The 15574-nt window shown below is 37.8% G+C and overlaps 2 protein-coding genes across 5 annotated transcripts in view; one reads left to right on the top strand and one right to left on the bottom strand.

Annotated features, from left to right (window-relative positions):
* The window catches only part of CFAP43 (cilia and flagella associated protein 43), a 93115-nt gene extending 87638 nt beyond the window's left edge, over nt 1–5477 (top strand). For all 3 annotated transcript variants that reach the window (XM_070470126.1, XM_070470125.1, XM_070470127.1), the window contains exons 35-38: nt 1045–1209; nt 3002–3082; nt 4772–4925; nt 5115–5477. In XM_070470126.1, coding sequence (XP_070326227.1) covers nt 1045–1209; nt 3002–3082; nt 4772–4925; nt 5115–5281 — 567 coding nt within the window. In that variant the 3' untranslated portion in view covers nt 5282–5477. The remainder of the gene's footprint in view (nt 1–1044; nt 1210–3001; nt 3083–4771; nt 4926–5114) is intronic.
* A 3793-nt stretch (nt 5478–9270) lies between these two features.
* SFR1 (SWI5 dependent homologous recombination repair protein 1) lies at nt 9271–13267 on the bottom strand. 2 transcript variants are annotated; one of them, XM_020913093.2, is made up of 4 exons: nt 13159–13267; nt 11883–11998; nt 10914–11321; nt 9271–9939 (listed from the first exon to the last, which is right to left on the bottom strand). In XM_020913093.2, the coding sequence occupies exons 1-4, from the start codon at nt 13169–13171 to the stop codon at nt 9748–9750; spliced, it is 729 nt and encodes a 242-aa protein (XP_020768752.2). In that variant the 5' UTR covers nt 13172–13267; the 3' UTR covers nt 9271–9747. The 2 variants fall into 2 exon arrangements, with proteins under 2 accessions (XP_020768752.2, XP_070326231.1); XM_070470130.1 differs by lacking the exon at nt 13159–13267 and adding an exon at nt 13045–13150.
* Between the last annotated feature and the right edge of the window lie 2307 nt (nt 13268–15574).

Raw genomic sequence — 15574 nt, 5'->3', positions numbered from 1 at the left:
TATAGTAGTTTGACAGAAGTGTTTCTCAACCTCAGCACTACTGGCTTTGAGCTGGATGGTTATTTGTTGGAGAGCGCTCATGTGCTGTGTAGTATGTGGAGTTTAGCAGCACCCCTGGCCTCTGCCTACTCTATGCAAGTAGCAATGCCTCCCCCTCCAGTTGTGTCAGCCAAAATGCCTCCCAGTGTAGTTGAATGTCCGCTGGTGGGGCAATATTTTGCCCATTTGAGAGATACTGCTCCAGAGAAATGTTTGACCTTAAGATTTGGGAGCTGGTGTTGACAAGATCAAGGGTATGATCATGGGAGCTGGATGGATGAGCAAACAGAGAAAAGATCATTGAAAGTGAGAAATTTGAGGAATTGAGGCCAAGCAGTGATCAAAAGATAAAAATAATTTCTAAAAAGAGTAATAGTTGGCATAGTCTAATGGCATGATCTTCAAAAAGCTAAGTTCTCTAAAGAGAAGAGAGGAAAAATATAAAATGTTTTCTGATGGAACTCACATACAAATTTATTTTAGAATCTTAGTAGTTTCCCTGTTAGCAATCTGGGGGCACAGCTTCATGAAAATATTACTGAACTTCATGTAGTCCATTTGAAATGAAATATAGAACATCCAAATGATTAAATATCATATTTAACCCATTCAATTTTCTTGTTTTTCCACTAGCTACCAACCAGATACTGTTGTGCCTAGTGCGTTAAACTGCAATCCTTTATCATTAGTGTCAAAAAGCAGGGGAGAATAGGGGTATAAACATGTACAGATTGATGATGGCAGAAGGAATTCCTGCCTAATCATTGACATAAAAGCAAATTGGCTATGCCATTCAAATTATCTTATAATCCTTTCTGCTTAGTAACTATCTTGCTTTATATCATGATCAGATTGTGCCCATGAAGTAATTTTTAATATCTGCTACATTTTTAAAAGAAGATAGAATTATCTCTTCATTCCAAGTGTTTTCTAAGAAAAACGTTCAGCTTCAATTATTCTGAATGCAGAATATTATATGAATGCCAGTTGTTTTTTTTTTTTAAGGCTCAAGGACAAAAGAAAGTTGCTAGCATGATGGAAAGTAAAGAAGTCCATAAAGGAATATTTCAGATTGAGTGGGAACATAAGAAGATGGAGATGGAAATGGAAGATCTAAATCAGAAGGCTTGGGATATTCAGATGCTGTTTTTTTCAAGAGATCGTCAGAAGGTAACTTTTCCCTGTGCTCCACTATATAATCTTAATTTCAGTCATTAATGTATTCACTCATTCAACTGATATTTAATAAGATGCTCTGTGATGTCAAGCATATCCTATGCATAGTATTTCATAATGTGACTATGGATTCTGTCTGTTTCTTCTAGTAGTTTACATTTGCTGCCTCTGGTTCTTTGTGACCCAGTCAGTAGTATAGTCCTATATTGCAACTCACCAGGAATTTCCTAATTGTCAAATCTAGTGATCCGTTTCCCAGTCATCACCATCCCTGTAGTATTTGACCATTGACCGTCTTCATTCTCTCTCTCTCTTTTTTTCCTTTCTGGCCAGGAGCATGTGAGATCTTAATTCCCCAACCAGGGATCATACGTACGTTTCCCCGAAAACCCCCCTGCCCCCCACAGTGGAAGCAGAGTTTTAACCACTGCACCTCCTGGGAGGTCCATCTTCATTTTTAATATTGCCTGTTGTTTTGGTTTTAATCATCCCTCCTTTCTCCTATATTTCTTCCAACATGTCAAATCACTCTGCCTCTTTTCCTGATTTCTCTTTTGTTTCTACCTCTTAAGTATAGTGATTAAGATTCTGCCCTCAGCTCTGTTTCTTTCCATATCCTCTCCTTTGATGATTTCTCTTTTCTAACTTCCATGATCACTCCTAAGACTCATCCAAGCTTTCTGGATTCCAATTCCAATCTCACTTCTCTGAACCAGACCTTTCTCAAGCACTATTTCTGTGTTACCTCCCAACAGCACCTCTTCTTCTTTTGCTTATTTCTGTTCTTTCAGCCATTCACTTGGGGTTAAAGTCGCTGTCCTCTGATTACTCTCCTTCCCTTCCAAGCCTTGCCTGGTGTATCTGTTTATTCCCTCATTCTTTATGCCCCTAACCTTTACCTTGCTTCAGTTCTTCCTTTTTAGTGGTTTCAAGTATTTTATAACAATTAACAAGTCTCTTGACTTTGGGTTTTTCTCTATCTCATCTATAGATTCACATTCCTATTCAGCTCTAATAACATTCCTACTTTGCTCCATTTTAAACTTCCTCTTCTTACCTGGTCAGTGAATTTTCAAGTTCTTAAGTGGTGTTGAGTGTCCTTCAATCTTTCTCAAATTCATTCCCCGTTACTCTTACACATCAGTATTCTCAAACCAAACTGATTTTATTTTCTAAGATTCTATCTCTGTGCCTTTGCAATACTGGTTCTTCTACCTGGAATATTTTTCCTCAATTTTTTTCACATCCTGAATCTACCTACTTTTGAGGGTCTGGTTTAAATACCACCTAATCCATAAGCCTTTTGATTTCCCAAGCTCAGAGAAATCATAGCCCATCTCAAATCACCTTTTAATTTGCATGTCACTTATATATCTTCTGGCAACTAATCATATTACTTATTCTCTTCTTGATGTCTAGGTCATATTATCTATCTTTGTTATCTCCCTCAGTATCTTTAACTATTAGTAGGGTATTGTTAATATGGAACTCATGAAACACTGTCAAATGAAACAGTAAATATCTGGTGAGTTGAATAAATGGATGAATGAGAAAATAAACTAGGCATTGGTAGTTATTAGTATATAGGTGAGTGCATCAATAACTTATGTTTGAACTTATGTTTATAAGTAAATATTATGGCACAAAGTAAAATCAATCCTCACTTGGATAGAAATTTTTTATGAGAAACAGGAACTTCCCAAACTAAGATAATCTTTATAAAATTATCTCTTGGAAGAAATAGAGAAAAATATACTTACTTTGTGATTTATTTTTCTTCTCAAAGTACCTAAGTGAACCAAACTATGAGACTCTGATTGCCATTCAGATTGGAATAATGGAGCAGACTATTGATGTTTTAGATAAGGTAGGAATCAAAGATATTGATCATTATATTTCCAGTATTTGTGAATGATTTGAACAAAGTAATAGTTTTCAAACCATGAATTCAAATAGAACCTACCCAGACTTGGTCTTTTATAATGATATTCAGGATGTAATTCAGTTCAGTTCAGTCGCTCATTCGAGTCTGACTCTTTGCAACCCCATGGACTCCAGCACGCCAGGCCTCCCTGTCCATCACCAACTCCCGGAGTTTACTCAAATTCATGTCCATTGAGTTAGTGATGACATCCAACTATCTCTTCCTCTGTCGTCCCCTTCTCCTCCTGCCTTCAATCTTTCCCAGCATCAGGGTCTTTTCCAATGAATCAGTTCTTTGCATCAGGTGGCCAAAGTATTGAAGTTTCAGCTTCAACATCAATTCTTGCAGTGAACATTCAGGACTGATTTCCTTTAGGATGGATGTAATTAGAACTCCCTAAATAGTGTCTTTGCAACCATAACCATTGTGGTAGCCTGAAGCACTTTAAAAAATATTTTAATTTTATATTGGAGTGTTGTTGATGAGTAATGTTGTGTTAGTTTCAGGGGTACAGCAAAGTGATTCAGTTATACATCTATGTGTACCCATTCTTTTTCGAGTTCTTTTCCCATTTAGGTTATTACAGAATACTAAGTGAAGTTCCTTGTGCTATACAGTGGGTCTTGTTGGTTATCCTCTTGGTTTCCCTGGTGGCTCAGATGGTAAAGTCTGCCTGCAATGCAGAAGACGTGGGTTTGATCCCTGGGTTGGGAAGATCCCCTGGAGAAGGAAATGGAAACCCACTCCATTATTCTAGCCTGGAAAATTCCATGGATGGAGGAGCCTGGCAGGCTACAATCCATGGGGTCACAGAGTTGGACACAACTGGGTGACTTCACTTTTTGTTGGCTATCTATTTTAACTATAGAAGTGTGTATATCTAAATCCCAACCTTCCAATCTGTTCTTCCCCCCACCCTTCCCCAGCTCCGTAACCATAAGTTTGTCCTCTAAATCTGTATGTTTCTGTTTTGTAAATAAGTCCATTTGTATCATTTTCTTTAGATTCCAAGTGTAAGCAAGATCATATGATATGTCTTTGTCTGACTTAACTTCACTTAGTATAATAATCTCCAGGTTTATTCATATTGCTGCAAATGGCATTATTTCATTCGTTTTAATGACTGAGTAATATTCCATTATATATATGTACCACATCTTCATTCATCTGTTAATGGACATTTAGGTTGTGAAGCACTTTAACATCCTTTGGGGCTTTTGGAGTGTAGGTGAATTTCCTGTTTCACATTCGGTTATGATTTATGTAGTAGAAGTGTTGATAGTCTTTCCTTGGCGTTGTAAAGGCTTTGTTTTACCCTAACTGCCTGAGCACTCAGTTTTGAGTGTTTAACATACATAAGATGGAAACAAAGTACTCTCCAGGCTGTGTTCTTAGACTCTCTCATTTCTAAGAATATATAAAGTTTCTTCTAAAATGTGTATTAACATACCATTCTATCTTTCAACAAATAATTTAAGTACCTACTGTGTGTGGGCATTATGCTAAGCACTAGGGGTATGGTGGTAAGATATCTTATGATGACAATGTGTTTCAATTTTAAGAATAATATCTTTATAAAATATTTTCTTTCAAAATTATTTTTGTGGGATGTCCTGGAAACAAAAATTTCAGACTCACAAAAAGAATGTGGAGAACTGCAAAAAGCTGCTTAAAAAGCTGAGAAGGTTCAGCAATCAAAAAGATATAGCAAATTATACCCTAAGTTGCAATTTACGAGAAGAGCTGGTGGCTGTCTCAGAGAGAAAAGACATCTGTAATGCAATGGGTAAGATTTTTTTTTTCTTTAATTAACTTTCAGTTTGTTTAAAAGTAATCAGAATTCCTAAAATCTGTACAGTGGTTATAAAGCTACTAGTATTTGTTCCATACGTTTAACTATTTCAGAGTGCTGTTTCTGTATTTTAAAATGTAGATAATAATTCAACTAATTCCATCTTCTTCATTTTGGGGATAGGGTCTAAACTGACTTGTGAAAAGATTGCCAAAGAACGATACGAAAACATGATGCAACAACAAAAATTAACAAAAATTTCAAAAGAACAAGCTGAGCAGATTTCAATACTACAGGCTGAAGTTGAAAGATTAAGAATGAAAACATTTCCTGCTCTTGTTCAAATGTAAAAATACTGTGGAAAATGTAAGACCAAATCAATAATTTTTAAAATAATTTCATTTGGTTAAAATTATTTGTTTCTCTTATATCAGAAAATTTAAGTAGAGTCTTCTCTTACTGACATATTTTTTATAGCAAATTGTTTGATTTTAGTCTTACTCACTATAAAAATGTTTGTCTTGCATGAATAAATGTCTAAAATAACATGAATTATTCTTATTCAAGAATGAACAAGATTTTATCTCAGAATATATTTAAGATCTATTTTATTGTCTTAATAATATTTTCACAGTAGTAGTATAGACAGTCTTAAAGACAAAAAATTATTTTTAGCCACTACTGCCATTTCTAATTTTATAAAATTACCAGAAACATTATGAGATTATGATTTTTATCTTTTATATTTTTCTGTATTTCCCATTTTCTTCAGTAAGCATTTCTCTATAATTGGCAAAAAATTCATAGAATGTTAAAGATTATTCCCTCTGCTGTCAGTGTGAACAAAGTGGTTTACTTTTACCAAGCCCTAAATCATTTGTAAATTACAACATATTTTCTATGTAAGCATTCTACATAAACATGACATAATCATCTTTATCTCACATTTATTACAACAGAACTTTTGTGTCCCACCCAGCAGAGCTTAGTAAACAGAAAAAACATGTTTTCTCATTTTGTGATATTGTGATTTATAATAAGCAATATATATTTGGTCTTTGACCCCATTCCTGGCACAGAGATCCTAAAACACTTGGAATTTCCTAAGTGATGAGAGAGGTACAGATATCTTGTTAATGAGGTGACTTTTGGACTGCACGTAAGGATGGGGGCTGGTTGCCCGAACCAACACTGTGTCCCAACCTCCAATCCACCTACCCACCCTCCCCACACTTCCACCCTCACCCCCACCTCCAGGGAAGGTAAAGGAACTGGAAGTTGAACTCATCACCAATGACCAATGATTTAATCGATCACGCCTGTGTAATGAGGTCTCCATAAAATCCCACAAGGACAGGGTTTGGAGAGAGTGCCGAGAGCAAGTAGCTCTGAGTCTTTCCCCATGCCTTGCCTTATGTATTTCTTCCATCTGGGGGTTCCTGAGTCAGATCCTTTTGTATGGTAATTTGGTAAATAAAATGTTTCTCTGAGTTTTGTGAGCCATTCTAGCAAAAAAATTGAACCCAAGGAAGGAGAGTCTTGGGAGAAGCAGAGTTGACAATCTGGGCTTTCAGTTGACATCTAAAGTGGAGGGCAGTCTCATGGGACTGAGACCTTAATTTGTGGAATCTGATGCTATCTCCAGACAGATGTGTCAGAATTGAGTTGAATTGTATTATAGGACATCCACATGGTGTTTGAGAATTGTTTGGTGTGGAGAAACACAGCCACAAGAGAAGGAATTTGGTGATAAGAATTCTTACATTTCCATGAAATAGTTTATCACTTTATTCATGTAGATAATAAGATTAACTGTTCAGAAAACTGCTTTGCCTTTCCATAGCCTATGGACTGACTGCATTCCAACATGATAATCAGTGGGATCATTGACCACAATCTCCAAACGGTATCAATGTCTCGTTGTTCTGCAATTCTCGAATTAAGTTTAATCTGCAATACCATATCCAGTGTACACTGGTGTAGGTAAAGCCAAGAGAACAATTATAAAATACTGTATTTAGAAAAAAAAAATTTAGTATTTAAAAACTTCCAGGATAGTACCATAATTGATCACCTGTTCAGTGATCACCTGTTCAATGGGAATAGTAAGAAAAATAAGAGTCAGCATCATTTTGACAACTCCCCTTCTTAGACCTAGAATGAGTCATAGTCAGTTTGGCTGATTAAGCATGGTAGTGTCCATCAGTAATGTTTCCATGTCACCTAAATTAACTGTTGGAGCCTCCATTTGCTACTAGTCAAGGCCACAAATATCTCTGGACAGTGCTCTGTGGATTCCTGGGTCTTAAACAACCTGTGTGGTTTCTGTTTCTTAATGTCCACCCTGAGTGATCTTGCAATGCTCCTTGCTTAAATGTCTCATCTTTGAGGCACAGATAGAATGGAAATTAGCAAGAGTCTCTTGCCCCCAAGATGAATTCTAGTAGCATAGCAGCACTTTCAACAGGAGGCATCTTCTGGTTTGAGGGTGTTGGTAGGTGCTTTGGAAAGGCACATGAGTCATGCAACCCAGTCCTCTCTGATTCTCCTCAGCTTCTGCTGAACTAACAGCAGTTATATTCATATTTTTATAGTCCTTTAAAATACTATCTTCTATCAAGTAGTAATATAATTAACTGGGTCAAACATAACATGGTTTTGAGGATAGAACTTAGTATGAGCTCTGTTGCTGGGTTGCTTGGGATAAATAACCACTTGATCTTAAAATTTCCTCGTCTTTAAAACTGGAGTGTTGGCAATTATAATACGCAAATAAGTTAACATATTTTTAGAAACTGGTCAAAGCAAGTGCTAAGTGTTAGCTTTCATCGTAATGAATAAAAATATTTCTTATTCACTAGTTCTTTTAGAAAATATATCCTATTAAATGGAGGTGAAATGTAACAAATTATTTAAAAGGGGACTACTTCAAGGGCCATGAGCCCCATCCATACTCCATGATCTCCCTCGCTTGTAGAAATGCCCACTGAACTGCTGGAGCCCTCAGCCAATATCTTAGAAATCCCCCTGACTGTACCCCCACCTCCTCCCCAACTCTCCCAAGCCAGAGTCTCACTGATGCTGTACGTCTTCCAAGTGGACACCTGAGGGTGACTCCAGATGTGCTAATCAGCAGTGGGGCAGCTGCAGTCAAATGCCAGCACCATCACCAGGGAAGCCACTTCCCCAGTCCCATTTAGGACCTCAGGCTGAGCAGTAAGAAGCAGTGGAGGCTGGTCAACATAGCTTCCCAGGGGTGCCCATCTGGTAATACTAGAGCCAGGGAAGGCCCATGTGAGGACTGCACCAGTCCTCTTGGATTCACAGAAGCCAGTGACAATGGCAATGTCTAGAAGATAGAATTGGGGTGGGGTGAGAAGGGCAAGTTACTGGCACATGGGCACTAACAGTAGGATGCATACAAGAGCAGAGTCCTGATATGCCAACATTAAGTTTATTGGCTCATGGGGAAGGCCTGGCCTGAAAAAAATGGAGCACTTGGGAGTGAAGGGGTAAGCTTAGGGTAATAGCTATTTACCAAGTAGTAGGGAAGTACTTTTTAAGTTTTTTTTTTTTTTTTTTGATGGGGGGGGGGTGGGGACTAAAACAAAGAAACCCAAGCAAAGCTGTGTTAGCCCTTAAAAAGACCCAAGAACAGAAGTCCCTGAAAATCCTCAGGAAGACTGGAACCCAAAACCAAGAAACCGCTGACTCACAAAGTTCTCTCTCTGCCTTTCTCTTTAAGGGCACACTTAAACACACAAGCTTTTCTGCTTCCAAGTTCACATACAACCACTCCGGTCACAAAGAGACGGGCTTTCTTTTCTTGAGTTTAGTTCCAAATTCTCAAGGACTGGGACAGATTGGGTCAGGGTCATGTTTATCTATGGCCAGGATAACAGATTAGGTACCACCCCCAGTGAAGGTGGGTTTCTGGCTTAGTCACTGTTAATGGAGTGAAAGTCACTCAGTAGTGCCTGACTCTTTGCGACCCCATGGACTATACAGTCCCTGAAATTCTCTAGGCCAGAATACTGGAGTAGGTAGCCATTCCCTTCTCCAGGGGATCTTCCCAACCCAGGGATTGCACCCAGGTCTCCAGCATTGCAGGCAGATTCTTTACCAGCTGAGCCACCAGGAAAGCCTATTAATGGAATAAATGTGCTAACTTTAACCTTTTTCACAGATATGATTGAAAAGGCAGATGAATGTAAAAGACGCTGTATGCCATGCCTTGAAGTGAGAAATGAGCAAATGTGGTTTTATAAAAAATAGATGATCATTTCACTAAATGAGCTAAGGAATGCAAGTAACAAATTTGAAGAGACAGAAACTAATATAATTTTGAACATGAGTTTAAATACCTGCTATACCATCCAGATAAACATGTGGTAAATGTATGAAAACAAGGCAGAGGCATAAACTTAGGGGAGGCAAGCATTTTTAGACAAGTTTACGTTTAGACATTGACTAGATGGACTAGTGAACATTTAAAATAAAACGTTTTCCCACAATAAATAAAACAATGTATTAAAACTCACTTCCACAATTCTCAAAATTATCTTAACATGATTTAATTAAAAAAATTTTTTTTCACCTTTAACTGGTAAGTTTTCTTTGGGAAATTTATTCAAAACACTAAATTTTCATTTTTGAACCTTGTTTATATTTATATAACAGAGGCCCTAAATTGATCCAAGTTCACCAGGATACCTTTCTTCAAGCCCTAATGGTTTATATCTTCCCTTTAAAATGTATAAATATCTTTTAATTAAGTTGTCATTCACAAAGATATTCTGGAGAAAAAAATTATGAATTAAACACCTATAAATTCTTCTTCATTTCTGTTATAGTGTAGCAATTTATCATCTAACCCATAATGGTCTATCAGCTGAGTAAGGCTTAGTTTCTTGTTCTCCTCAGACATAGCTGACTGCAACTCATAAAGCAACTGCTGGCTACAGCTTCTCCACTTCTCTATTAACAACTGTAACTGAGACAGGTCATTCTGAAACAGAAAAAAAAAGGCATGAATGTATGTCATCTTATTTTAACTTACTTAATAAAAGTTGTTAAATCAGTCAATGTGTAGTAGGTTTAAAGGGTAACACATTTGGACATGAATGGGACTTCTACCCAGAAAACAAGAAAAATGGTTTTAAGTAAAACCTTACCCTCAGGGAAAAAAAATTCAAATCATTAAATAAGGCAAAACTATGTAAAGAAGCAACAATATAGGTTAAAAAAAAATCTACTTTTTCTACTACAGCTATACTTTTAAAATTATATTCAAATTAATACTTTTCAGTGTCACAATCTCATAAAACTCTAGTTTTATTTAGAAAAATCCTAAAAATTCAAAAGAGCAAATAATATATAGCATTCCATCATTGATTACACACTGGAAAATAGCAATTACAATATACATGAATAATCCAGATAAATAAGGGTCATCTTCCAAGTGCCCCAATTCTATTCACTTCAACCTACCTGGGTTGAAATCTAAAATTTATTATATTTTTGTTGTTTTTCTTAAAAGAAAATGCTTGAAACATTTTAATAATTTGCTGGTAATAATTTAATAACAAAATCATTACTAAAAATACTTTTTATTGTATTCTGTGGCCCATTTTTAGCCTTTTTCTCTTCACTGTCACTGTTGCTTCTGTTCTTATTGCAATTTGCAGCTAACATTTGAAATTTCTAATACTGCTATGGGATGGAAACTAGAGAGAAAAGCTTCAACTGCATATGAAATGTGGGTTGGGGCTTTCAAAAATGTATATCTGGTGTTTAGAGGCCTCTTCTCTAAATCTATGACTTATATTTGAGTTAAAGTTGTTGGAAGCCAGGTCTCTTGGTAACTGGCTTATTTCTCAGTATTGTAAAATAAACTTATATTTTCTTTTTTAAATACTTTCCTACCATTTATCTAAAAACAAAAAAAAAATTATTAGGCAATGGTTCTGAAATTCTTCTCACCTTTGATCTATACATTTTGACTAGCTTCAGCCTCCGAAGAAGGTCTTCTTTCTCTTGAATCTGCTTAATCAATTTTGCTTTTTCTTTGTTTAGTTCATGTTTGGCAAGATTCTCATTCATAAAGTCATTTTGGAAATCACTGCATGACTCAGTATCAAGTGATTTAGATTCACAAACATTTATATTCTTGAAGGTATCTTTTAAATATGTACTTTCTTCAAATTCACTATCTGTATGTTTAAAACTTTCGTGAAATTCCAAACAGCTTTCTTCTGTTGAAGGTGCTGATTTCTCTGAAGTCTGATCATTTTCTTCACTCTCTACTTTAAGTCGTTTTACCACACTGTAACAGGAATTAAATGAAGATCTGGTTTTCCTTAATCGTTCTCTAAGGGTTGCACTCATAGGCTGAAAAAGGCATCAAACATTAATAATGTTAATCAAGAAAAACATTCTTGATATAAATAAATAAATCTACTGGGAATCAAGACTACACTTCTGTGGCAGACACCACTAGATGGCTTTCTGTCTCCATATATCTAAAGTAACCATCACAAAATATCTTTCAATTTCTGGAAGCTTCACTAAGTTTTATTCTCTTTTTATTTTAGCAAAGCGAGCATCCTTCTAAAATAGTGTTGAAACACTTATCTCAGTAATCACAAACATTTGTTCAGCAATTAGTCCGAGCCTGATATGGTTAGGTGCTTAGTTATAAAGACCTTCATTGACATCAAACTTTTTGGAATGCTGTAATAACCTGAACCGAAAATAAATGAAAATAATTGAGTCAGGATGAAAATCGAAGGGGAAGGTCCAATACATTTTCTAAAAGGAAACACCTAAAATAATAAAAATTTTACTTATTAACCTACACATTGTTCATTAACAATGTTCAGTAGACTTAAAACCACCATTACTGCAATACTTAGAAATATACATCCAGTGATAGAACTAAGATTTTCATACTTGTTTTCTTAAACTACTTGAATGGGGAGATGGTGGATTGACACCAGCTTGTGGAGTGCTAGGTAACATCAAAGCCGAGTTTGATGGACTTTCCATCTTGAAATCTTGCTTTACTTCTAAAAAACAAAAAATAATCACAAAACAGAAATCAAATTCGCCCACACTTATATATATTCAATTTTAAACAAATTAGTTTTATTGTATATAACAAGCCAGTCAACTTCCCTCTTTCACTTAATTGTGATTCATTCTTGCTTTTTTGTGTGTGCAATTTTCTGTTTACTTCCCTAAATTAGAGTGTTGGTCATTATGGTGACTACTAATTTTTTCATGACAAGCTAACCAGCTAGCATCTCATATAAAGAACTCTCCATTTGTTTTTACTGACTGATAAAATAATGATAAAAGTCTCAAAACCTGCCATATTGGGGGCGGGGAGGAGAGTAACAGGAATTCTTTAATCTTATTACGCCAGTTTCACAATGAAGGAAAATGTAATTGAAATCTTCTAGTGCTTTAAGTGAAAGTCGCTCAGTCGTGTCCGACTCTTTGCGACCCCATGGACTATACAGTCCATGGCATTCTCCAGACCAGAATACTGGAGTGGGTAGGATCCCTTCTCCAGGGGCTCTTCGAAACCCAGGGATCGAACCCAGGTCTCCCGCATTGCAGGCAGATTCTTTACCAGCTGAGCCACAAGGAAAGCCCAATATTTTCTTTAAAATTTTTAAAAAATATTTATAACTTCTTTAAAGTGCTTGTCGGTTAGTTTTAAAAAACAGTCGGACACGACTGAGCGACTGATCTGAATTATGCCTTTATCTACTGATTACTATTCCTCTTGATTATGGATCACATTCTCCTATTTCCCACTATTATCCCACTTAAATAAACATAAATCAGACCTGTTACACTACCCTAAATCCTAGAAGCTGTGTGCCTAAAACTAACGACCCCCGGGGGTGAGGAATAAAGAGCACAAACACAGGTAAATTTACTCCTGTCTTCATCGTTTTCAATTAAACAGCGAAGAGACCCGGAAAATGAGAGACTGAAGTTTCTCAAAGGCCATCAACTTTACAGGGTAAAATACAACAAAGGAGCCCTCCCTCCCCTCCCGCCACTACAGAAGGCCCACACGAGCCCTCGAGACACCCAAAACCTGAGGTGGAGCTGAGAGGTGCCTTAACCGCGGAAAGGGAGCATTATTCAACTCCCCTTCCGATCCCCGAAGAAGTTCAGCTGTCAGACACCCACTCCACACCCCACACGGTACCTCCCTCAGCCATTCCCAGACAGCACGGAGAGCGCGCTAGCCGCGGCAGCGTCGCAGAGGCCGGGCCGCGCTGGAGGAGGAAGAGACGCGCGATTGGTCAGAGTAATTGACACACAGCTCCTCTTCGCCCAGCGCCCGGAGAGGCGGGACTGCGCGCGCGCGGCCTCGAGACTCCGCAAGGGGGCGGGACGAAACGGAGGGGCCGAGACGCGTGATTGGCCAAGGTGACCGATACGCGCGGCTCTGCTCCGCCCAGCGCCCGAGAGTTGCGGGACTGCGGGCGCGGCCACTTGCTGGGAAGAGCTTTAAAGCAACTAACGGTCCCCGGGAGGGGCGCGCTTTTCTTCGCGGCTTCTTCTCGCTCTTCTTCTTTTATACCGCCTTCCTTTGCTGCCTCCTGGTTTTTGTGTTTCTAAAGGCCGCCTGAGAATGCCCCACCTGTTCTGGCTCTCGTCAGTCTCTTCTCCGCGCTCCCCACAGCAAAGGCCTTTTCTCAGACTCCACGGGACCCAGAGACTCCGGGCCTGTTGTGTGTTATATTTACAGCTTGTAAACTCCAAAGGCAAAGACTACAGAAGAAGGGTCAATGGCCCGTTGGCAGTCAGACATATTAGAAATCTAAGAACCCGAGCGGATGCAGTAGAGTTTTTAGAATGCTGCCTCAAACTTTGCGGTCCCGCCACGGGCGGTTTTTTGGGGTTTTTTGTGTTTTTTTTTGTTTTGTTTTGTTTTTTTGGCGAATCTACCTCAAAATTTAGATTTCTTAGCTTGACTCCTAATCTTTTCGTCAAATCTGAAAGAAAATGTAGCCCAAGGAAAGTCGTTGGGGTGCAATACAGGAAGCAGAACAATGACTAAGATTAGGTTGGTCCAAACCCTGGCTGAATACTGGGCAGCGGCATCCTCGGTCTAAAATAACTCTCCTCGTTTCCTGTGTAGCGAGGTTCCGTTGCTGTGGAACAACAAAGTGAACTAATTGGGTGGAGCACTGAATTTAGGAAAAGACAGTTGAGTAATTTCTGAGTCAGGTGGAAGTTGGGAATTTTAGCAGGGCAGTGTTTTGAATTCTAAGGAATAGATATTTTAAACGTTGACACTGTCTTTTTACTAATATCTGATAAAAATGGCTTAGAAGTAGCAAGGACCCGGAAGGAATAACAGTGCTAAACAATGGAATATAGCTACAGAACTTGAAGACCACCTAATGCAGTGATTAAGAACGTAAATGTTGGAGTCAAGTTGCTTAGGTTCAGATCCCAGCGCCTTTATTTTGTGTTGTTTGTAACGGAGTGTGTCGGTGTCTCAGCTTCCTCATCCATAAAGAGGGGATAATATTATCAATCCTCCTAGGATTTGAAGAATTAAATGAGAATTCAGGACAGGCAGTGAAAAGCGGCAATAGGTATCTAGGAAGCACTCAGTTGTTATATAAGAAGCTACAATATAGTCACCATTCTCTTATTGATCTAAAGGAATGCATCATATAATCCTTTCATCCATCCCTTATCTCCCCTCAAAAGGCCACAGATTTTTAAAAGATGCAATGATTTGTAGGACGTAAGCCATAAATAGAAGAAAACTTGGAGCTGCCACATATAGTTAATAATGTATTATGATTCTAAAATTTTCAAAAATTATATAAATCTCAAGGAATTTATAAAATGAGAGTGAGAACTTGTGATTTTGGCTTGCTAAGCCACAGATCCAAGTTGTACATTTATTTCTGCCTTTACTCATTCATTGGCATCAGTTACACTGAGAAAAGCAGAGTGATTTGTCCTGACACTAGAAGCGCAACGCACACTCTGCATATTCTTTACGCCTTGGGGCCTGACGTTGGGTTGTTTTTATGATTCCCTAAAATCAGCTGCTCCAAAACCCTTTTATCATTATAACCTAAGCTTAGAACTGTGTTTTTGCTGGCTCCATAAATGAAAACATCTTGCCTAGCAAATGTTCTGACTTGCTTAGTATATGAACCTGTATATTAAATGGGATTGTTTTGGCCAGATTTTCAAAGAACTTCAGAAGGAGTACTCAGAAGAACCTGTATTTCAGAAATGTGCATTTGTTGACCTACATCTCTGATTTCCAGTGTTGTTAGAACTGAACGATTTTCCCATGCATAAGTTTGCATTTTACTTACTCCCATTATATACCAAAGTGGAAATAGACCTTTCACTCTCAGTTTACTGTAAGGGATCTAGAATATAGCCTCTATAGTTCTCGTTGTATCTTTAGATAAAGCCTAGCAATCATTTCCATGTCTTTCAGAGCCTGAAGTTTACTGGCCTGTAAGTAGTTGTTTCCCACACATGACATGGTATGTTTCACAGTAGGTTTCAAACATAGTATGTTTCATTGTATTCTGACTTCAGGCAGGGAAAAATCCTGCCCTAGAGAACCAGAAGGCAAG

The sequence above is a fragment of the Odocoileus virginianus genome, chromosome 7 (genome assembly GCF_023699985.2).
Source record: "Odocoileus virginianus isolate 20LAN1187 ecotype Illinois chromosome 7, Ovbor_1.2, whole genome shotgun sequence".
Lineage (NCBI taxonomy): Eukaryota > Metazoa > Chordata > Mammalia > Artiodactyla > Cervidae > Odocoileus > Odocoileus virginianus.
The sequence above is the reverse complement of the archived record's forward strand: the minus strand, read 5'-3'. Positions and strand labels throughout refer to the sequence as shown.